This window comes from Urocampus carinirostris, chromosome 1 (genome assembly GCF_059441175.1).
Source record: "Urocampus carinirostris isolate Australia breed hairy pipefish chromosome 1, RoL_Ucar_1.0, whole genome shotgun sequence".
NCBI classification, from domain to species: domain Eukaryota; kingdom Metazoa; phylum Chordata; class Actinopteri; order Syngnathiformes; family Syngnathidae; genus Urocampus; species Urocampus carinirostris.
The window spans coordinates 63,595,888-63,615,745 of record NC_142349.1 but is presented as its reverse complement, the minus strand read 5'-3'; the positions used below and the strand labels follow the sequence as shown (position 1 = coordinate 63,615,745).

The following is a 19,858-nucleotide window of genomic DNA, read 5'->3' as shown; positions in this document are numbered from 1 at the left end:
TCCAACTCTTTCTCTTTCTATTTCCTCTCTGTAACTTATGCTGTAATTGTCTTTCTTTCTTTCTATTTTTCTCTTTCCTTCTCACCCTCTCTTTCTCTCTCTTTTTTGATCCTCTCTCACCTCACTTTGTCTCTTTTTTCCATGCTCACTCTTTAACTCTTTCTTTCTCTGTCTTTTCACTTCTCTCATTCTCTTCATTTCTTTCTTTTTTTTCTTAATTTCTCTATTTATTTCTCAAGTATTATATCTTAATTCCGCTCTTGTTTTTTCTCACTGTTACTCTTTCTCCCTATCTGTTTATCGCTCTCTCTTTCCCTTCCCCTCTTTCTCTCTCTTTTTCTCCCTTTCTCTTTCTCTTAAATTTACTAGTCCGGCCCCCGTGAGATTTTTTATAGCATTTGTGGCCCCCAGCTAAAACGAGTTTGACACCCCTGGTCTAGAGCCACCAATGGCAGTAAATAAGTTAAAGATAAAAGAGCAAATTTTATTCCAAGTCCATGGCTTTGCCTGCATCAGAATTTAAGTTAATAGATAACGATTTGGTACATTTTGAATTTTTTCCCCCTCAACCCCACTGTTGGTTGGCCCATACATTGTTTGGAGCAGGGGTTTCAACAGGCAGCACGCGGGCCGGATAAGGCCCGCTAAGGGATCGAATACAGCCCGCGAGACAACGCTGAGGGAAGCGCAAGAGAAAAACGAGCTGCAGGTTGAAATATGTCCATTTGATGCTGCCAAAGCCAGGTCCCTCTCACAAAGACGCTGTAGTTGTATTACTTTCTCTCTCTCTCTCTCTCTCTCTCTCTCTCTCTCTCTCTCTCTCTCTCTCTCTCTCTCTCTCTCTCTCTCTCTCTCTCTCTCTCTCTCTCTCTCTCTCTCTCTCTCTCTCTCTCTCTCTTTTTCTGTTTCTCTTTGTCTCTTTCTCTCTGTGTGTCTTTTTATCCTCTTTTGCTCTCTCTTCCTTTTTTCCTTTTTCTCTTTTCTCTGTCTTTCTCTCTCTCTCTTGCTTTATGAAATGAAAGGATCGGCATTTATATAGCGCTTTTCAAGTCAATGACTTCCCAAAGCGCTTTACAATGTGCTCCACGTTTCCCAATAGCGGCCTTGCAGCCATGTAAGGCGCTAACCTGCTTATCGGGGGTGTTAGGGGTTCAGTGTCTTACCCAAGGACACTTCGACATGTAACACGGACGAGCCGGGATTCGAACTGGGATCCCTTGATCCAAAGATGAGCGCTCTACCTCCTGAGCTACTGCCGCCCCTCCTCTCTTTCTACTCTTCTCTATCTCTTCTTCTCTTTCTCTCGATTTTCTCTTTGGATTTCTTTCTTTCTCTCTCTTTCTTCCCCCTTTCACTATTCTCTTTTTATCTCTTTTGTTTCTCACATTCTTTTTCTCCATCTCTCTTTTCTCTCCCTCTATCTTTCTCCCTTTCTCTCTTTCTCTTCCATCCGCTCTTTTTCTTTCTCTCTCTTTCCCTTATTTCTTTCTCTCTCTTTTTCTTTCTCCCTAATATACTATTCCGGCCCTAATATACTATATTTAATAAAATTTCTTAAACTATTTGCTTTTTTTTGAGAGAGATTTCTGGCATGGAATGGGGATAGACTCGTAAGTAAATGATCAATAATTTTTGTTTTCTAATGTTAATTTTAATATTCTGTTTTAGAATATTGGTCTTGAAATCAAAACGTTTTAGTTGATAGCATTCATTCATTAATCAATAAATAATCAACAGATTAATCAAATATTGGTACGAGATGGTATTACCCTGTTAGTCCCTACCCAATTTTGAATAAACATATAATCACATTCAGTCGTGGGAACCTCCTGCGTGGGTTCAAATCCAGCTCCCGGCCTTACTGTGCGGAGTTTGTATGTTCTCCCCGTGCTTGCGTGGGTTTCCTCCGGGCACTCCGGTTTCCTCCCACATTCCAAAAACATTTCAGGTGAATTGGCCGGTCCGAATTGTCCCTAGGTGTGAATGAGCGAGCGAGTTGTCTGTCCCCGTGTGCCCTGCGATTGGCTGGCAACCAGTTCAGGGTGTCCCCTGTCCAATGCCCGATGATTGCTGGGACGGGCTCCAGCACCCCCGCGACCCTACTGAGGATAAGCGGTGCAGCTGATGAGATGATCATATTCACTGGATTTTGCTTTTTTTAAGTACTTTTTATTTAGTTAAAACAATCATAAATAGATTAATAAATAAGAAAAACTATCTACCAGTTGAGGCAAGTTTATTTGATATTTTTTTCCTTTTAAGCTTCTAACTGGAGTTTAGAAAAAAAACACGGAACACAAATTGGAGTTAAGACCAAACTAAGTGGGCTTATGTTGCCCTGTGAGCCGTTATTATTCAACTGTTCCCGACTAATCTGTGGGTAGTTCTTGAGAAACACTGCAAAGCTCAGAGGACAAAAGAGCACTTTTGTGCCTCTACGTTGGTAGTGTGCAAAACACTTACACTATAACAGAAATACCTCTTTCAAAATAAAAGATAAAAAGTAACTACAGTGGAACCTCGGTTCTTGACCACAATCCGTTCCAGAACCCTGTTCGAAAACCGATTTGTTCGATCACCGAAATCATTTTTCCCATTAAAAATAATGTAAATCGTTTTAATCCGTTTCAACACCCTGAATGTTTACCTTAAATGTTTAACGTAAACATGAAGCTAACCCGGGCTAATCGTACGTTCGCGTTATCGTAATCTTTAGTACGAAAGATTACGCTAACATGAACGTGTAAAAATTAAAAAATCAGGTCGTTTACAAGTCATTTAGCACCCGGGTCTCCACAACAAGTAGTGAGCGCTTCATTGGAAAGGGGGCTCCGTTCCAACACCATGAATGTTGGGCTCCGTTCCAACACCCTGAATGTTTACCTTGAATGTTTAACGTAAACAAAGCTATCCCAGGCTAATCGTACATTCGCGTTATCGTAATCTTCCGTACGAAAGATTACGCTAACATGAACGTGTAACAATAAAAAAAAGGATCAAGAAAATAATTATAAATAGGATTTCTTACCTTTGTGGTGGTCAGCAGAAGGCGCAGGTGGACGGTGGGGTATTCCCTAGCAAAATCAGACACTCGCACACCTCCTTCATATTTTGCTATTATTTCTTTCTTAAATGCAAAAGTTGCACGCACTACTTTTCTTTTTTCATCTGTAGCAACTTTGCTGCTTGCACTGACTTTCTTCGGAGGCATAATTAGGGGCTAAAACACTTTGTACACCTATATTAAAAGCAAAAGCAAAACGAAGCAGCTGTTGCCCAGGGGGCTGGGCCAGCCGGTTGCCACGGCGACCATGCTGGACACGACACCACCTGTCATGATTACCGATGTGATGCACCTGTACCCGCTCCTTTGGCGCCAACTGCCTCGGACTCTGATTGGCTCCCTGTCACTATTTAAAGCCACATCTGTCACTGATAGTCAGTCCATCTGCGAACCTCAGTGTACTCTAGGCAAGCTTTTTCGACCCTGACTCTTACCTGTTTTTGCTCCTGTCTGTTTTCTGCCTTTTGACTTGTTTCCTATCCCGACCACGTTTTTTGCTCTCCCGTCCCCGCTACTGACCCGTTTTTTTCCGTTCCCGACACCGTATTTGCTCGCCACTTCCACGTTCAGAGCGTCCTGCTTCCCGCGACCAGCGATCACCGGATCGTGGGTGCAACCCTTTCCTTTCTTTCAATAAAACTGAGAGAAACGTAACGCAAGTGGGTCCTGCCTCCGTTCTGGTCCTGACACCATCCCTCTCCAGCCCAATATGTTTCCACCCTGTCTTGAATCAGAGACCTTTTGCATGGTAGGCGAATGTGCTAACTTCTGCACTACAGAAATAGTTTATACTGTATAGTTTTAATTTTTTGGCTGCAAGTCTTTGAGTATATTGAAAAGCATTTTGTATTGAATATTTGAAATTTTTCTTCCTATTATTATTAGGGATGGGTGAAATTCAATACCAGGCATCTGTGTCGTTACCAGACTTTTTAGTTCGGTACTCGTGATGGTAGCCAATAACTGTCACAGGACCGGATCGGAGGCAGGAGGCAGGAAGGGAGAACTCAATCGCGTAACGATCAGTTACTTTTATTAAGAAAATAAAAGTCGTCCAACACTCAGGGACAAAACAAAACAAAAACAGGCTTACAGGCAAACAGGAACTCAGACTAGGAATACTCACAAAACAGGCTTTTACTCAGAACGTGCAAACACAGGTTTCCTCAAGTCAGACAGAACAGATTATTGCAGAACAGAAAACGCAATGAACCAGCAACCGGCAATCCCCAAAACCCGCTTTTAAGAAGCACACACGCAAATTAGACGATCTGCTAAAGCCGGTGCCCATGGGGCGGGGCCAGCCGGTCGCCACGGCGACCATGCTGGACATGACAATAACAGTAAAAACTGTATTCTAGTTCCTATTTAAAAACCAGGAACCTAATAATAAAATAAATAAAATAAATAAAATAAATAAAATAAACTGTCGTGGGTTCGAATCCAGCTCCAGACTTCCTGTGCGGAGTTTGTATGTTCTCCCCGTGCTTGCGTGGGTTTCCTCCGGGCACTCCGGTTTCCTCCCACATTCCAAAAACATGCATTTCAGGTGAATTGGCCGGTCCAAATTGTCCCTAGGTGCGGATGAGCGAATGAGTTGTCTGTCCCTGTGTGCCCTGCAATTGGCTGGCAACCAGTTCAGGGTGTCCCCTGCCCACTGCCCGGAGATGGCTGGGATGGGCTCCAGCCCCCCCGCGACCCTAATGAGGATAAGCGGTACGGCTAATGAGATGAGATGAGATGAAATAAAATAAATAAAATAATAGGTATTTGCCATTATATAATATGTTGGGTTTTAAAAGTATTTCTTGAAGAATATCTATTTTTGTGTGGAATCGAGGAATTCATTTTGTGTTCCAATTGTAATACCAGCTCAGTAGCCTAGATGGTAAGGCGCCCGCTTTGAGACTGGGAGGTTCGGGTTCGCGCCCCGGCCGAGTCATTCCTAAGACTTAAAAAGTGGTCGGCGGCGCCCTCTGTTGGCTGCGGCTGCATCGGCTCGCTACAACGGGTCAGGTGCAATCGACATTTCGTTCTGTGTACATTGTTACACTGAATGACAATACAAGGAAATTATTATTATTATTATTACCTTATTTCTGTCATGACCAGAACAGAAGGAGGACCCAGATGCGTAAAGTTACTCACAAGTTTATTGAAAGATAGAGGAAAGGCAGCGCCAGCGATCGTTGCTCGCTGGACGCGGGAAGCAAGCCGCTCACGGGATCGGAGCGTGTTCTCAATGCGGAAGTGGATCTTCCGGAGCGAGAGATCGTAGCGTAGTTACCGTATTTTCCGCACTATAAGGCGCACCTAAAGGCCTTTATTTTTTCAAAAGCTGACCATGCGCCTTATAATACAGTGCGCCCTATATATGGATCAATATTAAGTCGCAAAGTCTTGCAACTAAAGCAAGCAGCCGCCGACTAGATTTCCCCCCGAAGGCGAAGTCGTCCGCGGTGTATGCTGGGATTTATATACCGGCGTTTCATTTCCTAACCAATGTGTCAATCATCATTTGAATCAGTCACTATTGGCTAAAGTTATTCGGAGGTAAAGGGGGCGGATCCTTTTGATCATTTACAGGCTAGCATAGGCTAAAGCGGCGAAACAAAGCCTGCAATTGGCCGAAAAAGATGTATGTGAATCACACGTTGGGTTGCACTACGGCATAGAGAAAACATTTTTTGACTATTCTGTATTTGTAAATATTTTACTCTCCTGGATTTAATACACTCACGGTTGTAAGAAGACCATGGTTACGTATCATGATTGAACGTGATGGCTGCAAGAGAACTTAGGTGAGCTATGCGGCTTTATATTTTCCCGGTATCTTGTTTTAGAACCATCTTGATGTTTCTGTGATGAGTCTATTTTTAAACTAAATTCAATTCAAAGTGTTTATTGTCATATACACAGTAAAGAACCCCGTTTCCCTGCACAATCAAATTCTTACAGTTGCCAGCAAAGAATAAAATGGAAACTAAGAAATGTTTGGCATTTCTTGAATCCCAAGACTTTAACCTTCCGAATGATATTTGGAACGATGCATTTGAGTGATTGGTGACATCGTACAGACACTGTTTCCGTACATGTCTGAGACACGTATTTGCTTCTTTGCAAGCTTTCGGAATGGTAAGGGGGTAATAAGTTGGACTGAACTATCTGACTGTTTTGGCCACGTTCCCATTGTAGCGCCTTATAATCCGGTGCGCCTTATGTATGGAAAATATAGGACCAAAAACCATTTTTGGGGGGTGCGCCCTATAACCCGATGCGCCTTATAGTGCAGAAAATACGGTCGTTAGCCGGGACGGGAGATCAAAACGTGTTTGGGGTCAAAAAATGGGTCGTAGCAGGAGACAAACGACAAGTGGACAACGGGTGACAAAACGGGACTGACAGGAGTCAGAGTCAAATATGCTTGCCTTGTGAAAACAGAGGTAAGGCAAACATTTTGACCCTGACTCACGCCTGTCCCGTTTTTGCACCCGTTTTTACACCCGTCTGTTCCTGATCTCCCCGTTTGTTTCCGGCTACGACCTGTTTTGTTCCCGACCACGTCTGCTCTCCCGTCCCGGCTTACGACACGTTTTTGATTCAGACCACGTTTTTGCTCTCCTGTCCCAGCTATCGACCTGTTTTTTTTTCCGTCCTTGACACCGCCATCACCCGCTGCGGAAAATCACGATCCGATTGCATGAGCGGCTTGCTTCCCGCATCATGCGAGCACCGGACCGCGGGCGCTGCCCTTCCTCTTTCCATCTATAAACTTGTGGTTAACGCTACGCATTTGGGTCCTGATTCCGTTGTTCGCTGTATGGTGTCGTAGTACAACTGAAAACGCACCATTTTACTTCACATTGTTGGCAGGGTTTTTTTGTACCCATAGCAGCAAGATGCTAGACGATTATGTCAGTTCCCTTTAGGTCAGGTTTACGTTACCTCAAATAAATTCAAATGTCTTGACCTACGCATATTTTAAAGAACGCTTGTTTTTATGATAAGTCATGTATTTTTGCTTATTATTTCAATCCATAAAGGGAAGCACGGTGGCGCAGTGGTTAGCGCTTGTGCGGCACAGTTCATGTCATGGGAACCTGTCGTGGGTTCAAATCCAGCTCCAGACTTCCTGTGCGGAGTTTGTATGTTCTCCCGGTGCTTGCGTGGGTTTCCTCCGGGCACTCCGGTTTCCTCCCACGTTCCAAAAACATGTATTTCAGGTGACTTGGCCGGTCCAAATTGTCCCTAGGTGTGAATGAGCGGATGAGTTGTCTGTCCCTGTGTGCCCTGCGATTGGCTGGCAACCAGTTCAGGGTGTCCCCTGCCCACTGCCCGGAGATGGCTGGGATGGGCTCCAGCCCCCCCGCGACCCTAATGTGGATAAGCGGTACAGCTGATGAGATGAGATGAGATTTCAATCCATATTGGGGTTTTTTAGCAAATTGTTTTCTACCACTAGGCGCTAAATAATACACACTGTCCCTTTAAATAAATAAAAAAACACTTTGCTTCATTTCTTTGAGTTCTTAAGGAATTGCCAATGCGCTGATTGTCCTCTTTGTATAATTCATTGTTGAATGATTGTATTACAAGGTCATGGGTGGCGCTGTTTCCATCCTTTATTCAAATTGACAGCCACATTTGCTTGAGCTATATCTCATATAGCACACTTCAATCCTAAATCGGCCTTTCCGTAATTGTTAAGGGTGAACCCGGGGACAAAGAGGGTAGGTGTCCCACGTATGGGATGAGCAGTCTCCCGTCTCTGGTTGGCTTCTGTAATTTCATTCCTCTGGTGTAAAGGTGTAATCATCTCAGGGCCAAGGTGGCCTGTGAAGTGCTTTCCAGCCTACTTTTTGATATTTGACAAAGAACCTTAAGGACCGTATGATCGCTGGGGAAATGAGCTAGCTGTCAGCGAAGGTTCTGCTTCCTCCTCCGATTCTACCCTTCGGCTGCGCTGCGATTGATACGCCCGAGTAATCACTTTTGTGACATCGAGACTGCTTTTAATGGCAAAATTTGACGTCGTTCCCAACTTACGATGTTTTCATTTTACGATTGTTACGTTTTGAAGGGGATGGGGAAGCGGGGACCGGAGCCAGGTGTGCTCAAAAAGAGGACGGTAAACTAGGACCAAAGTACCAAATAAACAAGTGGGCACAAAGCATCTAACAAGATGCCCAAACAAGAAACCAGAAACAAAAACCAAAACTGTAACTGTCCTGATTACTGATGCGAAACACATGTGACCGCTCATTTGGCGCCAACTGCCTCGGTCTTTGATTGGCTCCCTGTCCCTATTTAAACCCACTCCTTTCTATCAGCTGTTGTCAGTCCGTCTGCGAACCTCAGTTTACTCTCGGCAAGCTTTTTCGACCCTGACTCAATCCTGTTTTTGCTCCCGTCTGTTCCCCTACTTCGACCTGTTTTTTTTTTATCTTGACCATGTCTCCTCTCCTCTCCTGGCTTTCGACTCGTTGCTGATCTTGACCACGTTTTTTGCTCTCCTGTCCCGGCGAGTGACCCGTTTTTTTTGTTCCTGACACCGCCATCGCTCGCCACGGAAGTGCCACTTCCGCGTTCAGAGTGCCCTGCTTCCAGCAACCAGTGATCACTGGATCGTGGGTGCAATCCTTTTTTTTATTCCCAACAAAACTGAGAGAAACGTAACGCAAGTGGGTCCTGTCTCTGTTCTGGTCCTGACAGTAGCTGAAAAAGTGCAAGTGTATGAAGTTCGATTATGAAGTGTATGTGCAGTACAAGGTAAAAGTGCTGGTAGTATAGTGAAAAGGAAAAAATGCAATATTAACGTAAATACGTTGAATTTAATTTTACATGATTGTTTAAAAACAGTAGCCATTTTTTGCATAGGATATGTGTGCGGCACAGTTCTAAGGTCTTGGGAACCTCCTGTGTGGGTTCAAATCCAGCTACCGGACTTCCTGTGCGGAGTTTGTATGTTCTCCCCGTGCTTGCGTGGGTTTCCTCCGGGCACTCCGGTTTCCTCCCACATTCCAAAAACATGCATTTCAGGTGAATTGGCCGGTCCAAATTGTCCCTCGGTGTGAATGAGCGAGCGAGTTGTCTGTCCCTGTGTGGCTGGCAACTAGTTCAGGGTGTCCCCTGCCCACTGCCCGATGATTGCTGGGATGGGCTCCAGCACCCCCGCGACCCTACTGAGGATAAGTGGTGCAGCTAATGAGATGAGATGTAATTATATAATATTAGAATTTATATCATATTAATATCACTGAGTGCGCAATAGTTGGGTATCTGTAACAGGCTGAAAAAATGTACTATCCAACAGTCCAACTATCATTATTTACAACAAAGGCCAAATTCAATAATTACCTTTTCCGGTATCCCTCTGTACAATTAAGAACTAGAAATTGGAATTAATGTTGGTTGAATATGTTAACATTTAAATATGTTTTTGAAATCACGAAAGTCTTTTTACATGGCTTTATCATCAACTTCGGGTCGGGTTAGAGCTTAAAATGTCAATCATTGGGTTGGGAAGGTCGGGGTTCTATCTTACGTTTGTCGTTTTTTATTTTTTACCTTTGTCGGTGATCTACACAGCATGCACTTACTTTTACTCAAGTAGTTATATAGATCAGGGGTGTCAAACTCATTTGAACTCGGATGCCACACCATAGAACAACAATTAGTAGATTGGAGAGAAAGAAAGAGAAAGAGAGAAAGAAAAAGAGAGTAAAAGAGAGAGGGTGGGCCAATGAAAGGGAGAAAGGGAGAGAGAGAGAAAGAGAGAGAACATGAGAAACAAAACAGATAAAAAGAGAAATAGAGGGGTAAAGAGAGAGAGGACAAAATAAATCCAAAGAGAGAAGGAGAGAAGAAGAGAAAGAGAGAAGTGGAGACAGAGAGAAGGGGAAAGTGAGAAAGAGGAAAAAGAGAAAAGGAACAAAGGAGGAGAGTAAAAAATAAGGTAAGAAGACACAGAGAGAGAAAGAGACATAGAGGATGAAAGAAAGAGAAAAAGAGAGACACAGAGAGTGAAAGAGAGAGACAGAGAGTGAGAGAAAAAGGGAAGAAAAGAGAAAGAGCGAGAGAGAGAGAGAGAGAGAGAGAGAAATAAATACAAATACAGCATCTTTGTGAGAGAGCACCTGGCTTTGGCAACATCAAGTGGACATATTTCAACCTGCAGCTCCTTTTTCTCTTGCGCTTCTCTTATGAAATGAAATGATCTGCATTTATATAGCGCTTTTCAAGTCGAGACTTCTCAAATCGCTTTACAGTGTGCTTCACATTTCCCAATAGCGGCCGTGCAGCCATGTAAGGCGCTAACCTGCTTATTGGGGGCATTAGGGGTTCAGTGTCTTACCCAAGGACACTTTGACATGTAACACGGAGGAGCCGGGGTTCGAACTGCGATCTTTTGATCTCAAGACGAGCGCTCTACCTCCTGAGCCACTGCTTGGCATTGTCTCGCGGGCCAGATTCAATCGCTTTGTGGGCCTGATCTGGCCCGCGGGCCGTCTGTTTGACACCCCTGATATGGAGAAGGAAAATGCTGATAGTTTTAGCAGTTTAACTTAGAATCACTACATTAAAACAAATGTTCCTCCTCGGTGTTGAGGTTAAGGACGCGCCAGTTCCTCCTTCCACCTCCCTCACGTCAGACGTCATTTTCGATTCTTGCCAATAGCACACAAGCTTTACAAACTTCCCTTTTCCTTTTTGGGCCAAATCTTTCACTATTTGCAGCTTGTAATCTGAATAATTTGATTTTCTTTTCGTTTTCACTTTGCTGTACGCTGCCGAGATGCGCACTTTTTGCCAAACTGTTCACTGCACTTGATTTAAGGTTTCTTCATTTTCCTCATGTTGAGGTTTTTGAGTTTTTCCTTGCCCTCATGTTGGTTTTAGATCAGGAGATGATGTAATAATAGTCTGAAAAATAGTCTGTGTAATAACCTGTGCAGTCCTTTGAGACTCTTTGTGATTAAGGGCTATACAAATAAAAATGACTTGACTTGATTTGAAGGACGAGGCCCCAAGTAAACCCTAAGTTGTTTAGTTCAGCTGAAACACACAGTTCGGCGCTAAAGGCCGCACGCACGAAGTAAAGCTTTGTGTTTACTTTGGCGGTGAATTAAAGCTTTGGGTTTATTTCGGGCTCGTTTATAAAATCAAGAAAATCTGTCGGCCTGAATCTTTTGGGCCCAATCTTACCTCTAGCCATCTTAGGTCAATTGAGAACAGTCAAAAAAAAAGGAAAAAAAGAAAAGGAAAAAAATGAGGAAATTAAAAAAATGTGACAAAAAAGAAAAAGGAACACTGACAAAAAGATAGGGAAGAGAAAAAAGGAAAAAAGAAAAAAAAGGAAAAAGAAAAAAATGAGGAAATTAAAAGAAAAGAGGGAAGTGAAAAATAGAAGGAAAAAAAGAAAAAGAATTAGGAAATTAAAAGAAAAGGGGGATAAAAAAGAAAAAGGAAACTTAAAAAGGGATAAGAAAAAGAAAAGGGAAAAACCTAACTTTGGGGGCGGCAGTAGCTCAGGAGGTAGAGCGCTCGCCTTGGGATCAAGGGATCCCAGTTCGAATCCCGGCTTGTCCGTGTTACATGTGGAAGTGTCCTTGGGTAAGACACTGAACCCCTAATACCCCCAATAAGCAGGTTAGCGCCTTACATGGCTGCAAGGCCGCTATTGGGAAATGTGAAGCACATTGTAAAGCGTTTTGGGAAGTCTTGACTTGAAAAGCGCTATATAAATGCAGATCATTTCATTTCATTTCATTTCATTTCATTTTAAAGTGCCTAGCGGAAGACGCTAAAGCTAGAGGACATCGGCCGAAAAGACACTAAAACGCCTCCACTTTCTGCAGTGAGCTGATTATTGCGGCAGACGGAGGACAGATCTCCTTGGATTGGCTTGACAACGATGAGAGCGAGGCTCATCCCGACTCCGCCTCCAGACCTACCGTCCTTCTCCTACCGGGCCTGACCGGCACCAGCCGAGAGTCCTACATCTTACACATGGTGGAGCAGAGCCAAGATTTGGGTTATAGGTGGGTACAGTGTTCCCTCTAAGCCAGGGGTGGCCAACCCGATCCTCAAGAGCCGCATGTCCTGCATGTTTTGGAGGTTTCTCAGGTGATGCAAATTTTAAGATTGTTTGCAAGCTGTGCGGGAGCTTGATAATGACCCAGGTGATTGGGATCACCTGTATTTGAACAGAGAAACTCCAAAAACATGCAGGACATGCGGCTCTTGAGGACCGGGTTGGCCACCCCTGCTCTAAGCTAAAGCGCACAAGAAAATCTAGCCAGCGCACAAAAATGAGGGCTCAAAATTACTTATTAAGAAGCGACTTAAGTCAAAGTTCCAGTGCATGAAGGTAAAAATACACGGGTTCCCCTGACGTTGTGTCCTGAATGCGGTATTTTGAAGTCAATGTCGAACGAAGTTGAAAAGTAAAGTCAGTAGAGTTTGTCGAGAACCGGCTTCTTCGGCTCGGCTCACTAAAAGGAACCGGCTCTTTCGGGTCCTAAACGGCTCTTTGGGTTGTTTTTGCTTCTTTAATCCCAACATGACCAAATATTAAGTAAGATTATGCACAAAATGATTTAAAGGAATGGGGGAATAGAACAAAAAAGAAAAAAAATACCAAAATGAAAAAGTAGTGAAAAGCTGAGAAAAAAAAGAAACAAAAGTAAGAGGAAAAAAAGAAGGAAAAATTTAGAAAAAAGCCAGAAAAAAGAAAAGAAAGAAACAAAGGAAAAAAAGTAAATAGAGAACAAAAAGAAAAAAGTAACAGCTAGGAAAAAATAAACACAATGAGATTTTTTTAAAGGAATTTTAAAAAAGTAGAAAAAACATTGAAAAAAGAAGAAAAAGTTTGTGTTGCATTCAAATAATTTCCAATTATATCAAGTCAATCTTGTTGCCAACATTGTACTTCCACTCAAAAATGTGATTAATTACAGTTCTGTATCTTGCAACAGACTAAATAAGCCCCCCAAAATGTTAATATTATGCGACAAAATATATCAGGAAATAAAAAGAAATGGATATCTTGTGAAAAAATTGTAAGAACAAAGCCTATAACCCTTGGCACAAGCCTATAACAACGGGTGTGCCTAGGGTTGCTTAAAAACGCCAGAAATAACTTCTTTCCCAGACCCTAAACAAGGGGTCTTCAACCTTTTTCATGCTGAGAGCTACTTTTTGTCACTAATTAGCCCAAAGAGCACCCAGTTTGATATATGTTTTTAAAATAACAATTTATTATGTTATGACTATGTTGTTAGCATGTGATTACCAGATTAACTATTGGAAGTAGGGTAAAATAGACTCATTCAACCACTGAAAAATATATCTACTATAGAGCGCACCTGATCATAAGCCGCACCTACCACATTTTAAGAGGAAAACCGATTTTGTACTTACACAAGCCGCACCTGTATATGAGCCGCATGCGCCCACATTAAAAAATGTAACACAAACACAAAGTTAACCCAAACCCGACATTAAGTCCCGCGATTGAAACTGAATGTCCTTCATTAAAGTACACTGTCCAGAAATCACAGCCGACAAAATGAACGAAAAATGATACCGGTAGTTAATATTTGATGCAGACCTGCAGAGTCCGGGTGCCCGTTGAAAGTAATCCAAGGAAAAAAGTGTATATTTCCAAAGGTAAGGGTGGGAAAAATATATATCCACTATTGTCCGCCGCGTCCACAAACAGGTCTCACCTTTACCCCACTTTCCGTCACCCCGCGTTTGTTTCTTTTTCACTCGCCCGTGCAAAACATATCAGAATAAGTGTCTAGAATAAAACATATTTACAAAGAAAGACGGGACACCAAGAGAGTTTTCAAAGCTTTAATAAGAATAATATAACTTTCATCCCAAACGGTGCCTGTGAAGGGTAGCAAAACGCTACTAGGAACACGCTATATATATATATATATATATATATATATATATATATATATATAGTTTACAGTCAGGGTATCACACCACCAATCCTTTAATCCTTTATATGGATTCTCATTAAGCAATGAATGTTCACAGTAGAAACACTTTATGATAAAAATCCACAGAACAAACTCTAAACACCCATAAACAGCAGCCAAGCACTCAGAGCAATTGTCAATATATTTTTTAAATGTCCTTCAAAATCCAGTTCATCATAAAATGTATCAAAAGATTTGTTTTAGTCATGCTTTTTTTTTTTGCGTTTATTTATATTTTTCATGAAGACTTTCTGACTTCTCCATTCTTTAACATCCGTCTCTGGTACCATTGAAAATAGTGTGATAAAGAGATAAAATCAAATACCGTAAATTCAGTTATATCATTATTATTGAAGCTTTGAAAACTCTCTTGGTGTCCCGTCTTACTTTGTAAATATGTTTTATTTTAGAGACGTATTCTGATATGTTTTCCACGGGCGAATCAAAAAGAAGGGGCGAAAACAATGGAGGCTGATGGGAGGTGGAGTAAAGGTGAGACGTGTTTGTGGACGCGGCGGACAATAGTGGATATATATTTTTCCCACCCTTACCTTTGGAAATATACATTTTTTTTCCTTGGATTATTTTCAACGGGACCCGGAATCTGCAGGTCTGCATCAAACCTTAAGTACCGGTATCATTTTCTGTTCATTTTGCCGGCTGTGGTTATTGGACTGTGTACTTTATATTCAGTTACAATCGCGGGACTCAAGGTCGGGTTTGGGTTAATTTTGTGATTGTGTTACATGTTTTAATGTGGGTGCATGCGGCTTATATACAGGTGCGCCTTGTGTAAGTACAAAAGCGGTTATCCTCTTAAAATGTGGTGGGTGCGGCTTATAATCGGGTGCGCTCTATAGTCCGGAATTTACAGGTACTTCTTGGATTGTAATGTTAATAACTGGTGGTCTAATGGTTAGGATTCAACCCTCTCACTGCCGCGACCCAGGTTTGATTCCCATTGCACCCACTGTTTTGTATTGTGGTCAGCGATACACAAATAAAAATTGTTTAAAAAAATCTTTGAGTTCTCTTTAGGTTAAAAAAAAAAGAAACATGCGTTATACATGGAAAAATACAGTTCATAAATAAATAGGTCGGTAATGAGATAAATACATAAATGAATTGCATTGATTTGCTACAAACGAAATCAAGGAAACCCAGCAAAGTCCAGCTATTTTGTAGCGCTTACGTAGGAAATGTCCCGGGGTTATTTTGGGTGACAAGGACAAATCAGGAAATGCTGTTAAGAGCTGATTCGGGGAACTTGGTAAACTCAGCATCTTGCGCCCCTCACCCCGGTGTACTTTTGAGTACGCGCATGTGCGAACGCGCATTTGTGTGTGCGTGTATTTCACTTAATGACTTGCAGCTTATCCTGCCACAAGCTTTGCAGCTAAGCCCGGAGCAGCTTCTGAGCGCATACTGCAGTATGTTGTTTTTTTTTTTAACCCACCCGACCAACCAACCCTCACACCCTCCCTCGTCCTTTGCTCTTGTGCATAAGCACCTCCCCTGCTGCTGAGTACCTTTTATGTAGATAGATAGATAGATAGATAGATACTTTATTCATCCCCGTAGGGAAATTCACACTTCCAGCAGTCAACCCCGTTGTTTATTAACAGATGAACATGATGCCCTAGGGGTGCTTGTAGCGGAGTGGATGACGTCACGCCAGTCCAAAAGTTCGACATCCCTGCGGCAGATGGAAATCTTTTCTTTGTGCCCAGGGACACACCACCTCGTGTTAGCAAGTCCGCCTCCTCTCCGATTCCCCCCGGCTTTCGTGTCTCTGTATAGCGGCGTTGAAGCCGGATAGCTCCGGGTAGCTCCGGGTGGCTACACGGTAGCGTCCGGAATGCTAAACGTGAGCCACGTTTCCGCAAAACACAGCAACTGCGCTCCCTGTGCGCTTCGATGTTTTCCACCAGCACTCGATGATCTTATTTGGTCGTGAGTTCGCATTTACCATGATTATGGATGGTACCGAAGACTTATAACGCCGCTAGCCGCTTCGCTAGCTCCGGCTCTTCTTCCACGATAGGCCCCTTCATCACGCCGGCACGAGAATTCTTCAGGGCAAGGAGTTGATTCCTTTAATAAACGCATTTTTGTGCGCTAAAACCCATGTCCATAGGATAGAAGTAATCCATAGTGTAGTTGTCAAAACGGGAAGAAAAAACACTGAAGATAGGAGCAGACAATAAAACAATAAATCACAAAAAGTGAGAGATAACAGGGCAGCTGCTGGAAAAGGCAACCGCTCGTGGCGGCGCCGCTTTCCATAAAAGATGAGTAGCCAGTGTTTTTTGTGGTTTTTTGGTTTGAACAATTTTATTGACACTAGTATCAGCAAATAAACAATGTGAGGTTTTAACAATTTTTCTCGACAATCTTAACAGCAATTAAGCATATTCACAATTTCGTGACGTTTTAACATTTTTTCCCGACATTTGTAACAGCAATTAAACACACAATTTCATGATATCATATCCCAACAATATGAGTTTTTATCGACTAAATTTTGTGCAGGCTCGGGGAGTAACGGAATACATGGAACGGCAAAAATGATGTTGTGTTGTGAGTCATCATTTTATTCATATTTAGTTTCTTTTATCTTTTATTAGCATATTTGGTATTGGAGTAATCCAAAAGTAATTGAAAGTAATCCAGTTAAAGTAACCCTACCCAACCCTGATCAGTGATTATCTTTTTTGGGGGAGACAAATGTATGAATCAATCAATCAATCAAAATAATCAACTTAATTTTCATAAAATAGAAAGGTGTACTTAAACCTGATCAGATTGTATTAAATTGTATTATTATTTTTATTATTATATATAATACAGTAGCTATAGATTATAGTGACTATTGAATTGCTTGTACAGTAAATCTCAATACATGCCCCGCAATCCTTTTCTAATAAATGAATCTGTCTGTCTGTCTGTTTGTCTGTCCGTTTCTCTGTCTGTTTGTCTGTCTGTCTGTCTGTCTGTCTGTCTAGCTACTGTATCCATCCAGCTCTCTATCTATCTATCCATCTATCTATCGGTCTAGCCAATGTGTCTATCTGTCTGTCTTGCTAGCTACTGTATCTATCTAGCTCTCTATCTATCGGTCTAGCTACTATGTCTGTATGTCTGTCTAGCTAGCTAGTGTATCTATCTGTCTGTCTGTCTGTCAGTCTGTCTGTCTGTCTAGCTACTGCATCTATCTATCTATCTATCTATCTGTCTGTCTGTGTCTGTCCCTGTCTGTCTGTCTGTCTCGCTGGCTACTGTGTCTGTCTGTCTAGCTAGCTACTGTATCTGTCTATCTGTGGCTGTCTGTCTGTCTGTCTGTCTGTCTCGCTACCTACTGTGTCTGTCTGTCTGTCTGTCTGTCTGTCTGTCTCGCTGGCTACTGTGTCTGTCTGTCGCGCTGGCTACTGTGTCTGTCTGTCTGTCTCGCTAGCTACTGTGTATGTCTGTCTGTCTGTCTCGCTAGCTACTGTGTCTGTCTGTCTGTGTCTCACTAGCTACTGTGTCTGTCTGCCTGTGTCTCACTAGCTACCGCCTCTGTCTGTCTTTCTGTCTCGCTAGCTACTGTGTCTGTCTGCCTGTCTATCTATTTAATTGTACTCTTAAATAACTCAAATACATTAATTTCCTACGTTAAACACATTCTGTGTTTGTGTTTTGTGATTTTAGAGCCGTGGGTTTCAACAACAGAGGCGTTTCTGGGGAAATGCTGTTGGTAAGAATCCCTTTTAGTTTCCTGGCAACAAAATGGTGGCTACTGAGCACAACCTCATCATAAATTGAGTTATCTCTTTTACTTTAGTTGCTTTACATATGCAATTTGTAGCACTACGGGCTGCTTTACAATGCTCTTCTCATATAGTTTACCTAGCACGCTACTGTTAGCATTAGCAGTAGCTATCGTTATGCTAAGGTTAGATCATGACTGTAATCACATGATATACAATAAAAGGAGTAATTTTGTGTTTTTTGCTATTAACTTGGGATAATAATCTTGATATGAAATATATGAATTAAATAAAAAATCATGTTAATGCCCCAGTCTGTAATATTTGACTACTAAATGGCACTGTGTTGCCTGGTGCGATCGAGGACCAGTGCCACAGAGCACACAGCGTGGCAGCAGGATGCCAGACAAACACGTCAGCGACCTAAGTAGGGGGGTCCACTATCTAAAAGAAATACAAAATTAATCGATATGATAGTTCATATATATTCGCACTAACTATTACACACTGTCCCTTTAAGGCAGGAGTGTCAAACTCATTTTAACTCGGGGGCCACACAATAGAACAAACAATCTGTCGGGGACCGGGCTAGTAGATTAAAGAGGAAAAAAAAGAGATAAAGAAATAAAGAGGGAGGAGAAAGGAGAGGGCGGGACAAAGAAAGAAAAAGAGAGGGAGGGAGAGAGCGTGAGAAGCAAAAGATAAAAAGTCGTGAGAGAGGGGGGAAAGAAAGGGAGAGGAAGAAAGAAATCCAAAGAGAAATAGAAAGACAGAAGGAGAGAAAAGAGAAAAGAAAGGGTATGAAGAGAGAAAGAGAAAAGAGAGAGAAGGAAAAAAGGAAGTTAGAGCAAAAGAGGTTACAAGAGACAGAGAGAGAAAGAGACATAGAGCAACAAAGGAAGAGAAAAAGAGAGACACAGAGAGTGAAAAAGACAGAGTGGGAGGAAAGGGTTGGAAAAGAAAGAGAGTGAGAGAGAGAGAGAGAGAGAGAGGGAGACAGAGAGAGAGAGAGAGAGAGAGAGAGAGAGAGAGAAATAAATACAAGTACAGTGTCTTTGTGAGAGTCACCTGGTCTTGGCAACATCAAGTGTACATATTTCAACCCGCAGCTTGTTTTTCTCTTGTGCTTCTCTGAGTGTTGTCTCGCGGGCCAGATTCAATCCCCTAAGCGGGCCTGACTGGGCCGCGGGCCGCCTGTTTGACACATGTGCTTTAAGGTGTAATTTGAAGCAAATGTGTGTCTACTCTAGCAGTTGTTTTTTATTATAAAATACCATTTTAAATAGTATTAGTATTCTATAATAGTATTACACAAATCCATGTATGGCTATGAAATATCATGTACAGTGTATTATAGAATAATATTGATACATATAAAAAAATAGTGTTAATGGGATATTATTTTCCCTACTATACAGTATTTTATTTTTATAAAAAATGAGAAAAATACTTCTCAAATGAGCACATTTATCAGGTTATTTTGAGTAAAATCCTTTTGTCATTTTAGGTTTTATATTTTATTTTACTAGAAACATTTTGCCAAGTTAAACTTATGAAATGAAATGAAATGATCTGCATTTGTATAGCGCTTTTCAAGTCAAGACTTCCCAAAGCGCTTTACAGTGCGCTTCACATTTCCCAATAGCGGCCGTGCAGCCATGTAAGGCGCTAACCTGCATATTGGAGGTATTAGGGGTTCAGTGTCTTACCCAAGGACACTTCGACATGTAACACGGAGGAGCCGGGATTCGAACTGCGATCTCTTGATCCCAAGACGAGCGATCTACCTCCTGAGCCACTGCCGCCCACTTATTGGGGCGGTTTTGTTGATTTTCTTCTTAAAATATATGGTCTCTCTCTCTCTCTTTCTCTCTCTCTCTCTCTCTCTCTCTCTCTCTCTCTCTCTCTCTCTCAAATATATAAATGAAATAAATCAAAATGTGATGCTTTTATGGCTAAATAAAATAAATAAAAACTAAGAAGTATTCAATTGCTGTTGGTAAAAAAAAGTTCCAGAGTCCTGTTCTAGTTTATTCTAAATGCTTTTCATT

General features: G+C 42.0%; 1 protein-coding gene across 1 annotated transcript in view; it reads left to right on the top strand.

The window, feature by feature from the left end:
* abhd3 (abhydrolase domain containing 3, phospholipase) overlaps positions 1 to 19,858 on the top strand; it is a 50,607-nt gene that overhangs the window by 5,108 nt on the left and 25,641 nt on the right. Inside the window, exons 3-4 of the mRNA XM_088348240.1 lie at positions 11,923 to 12,105; positions 17,749 to 17,794. Of these exons, the coding sequence (XP_088204366.1) occupies positions 11,923 to 12,105; positions 17,749 to 17,794 (229 nt within the window). The remainder of the gene's footprint in view (positions 1 to 11,922; positions 12,106 to 17,748; positions 17,795 to 19,858) is intronic.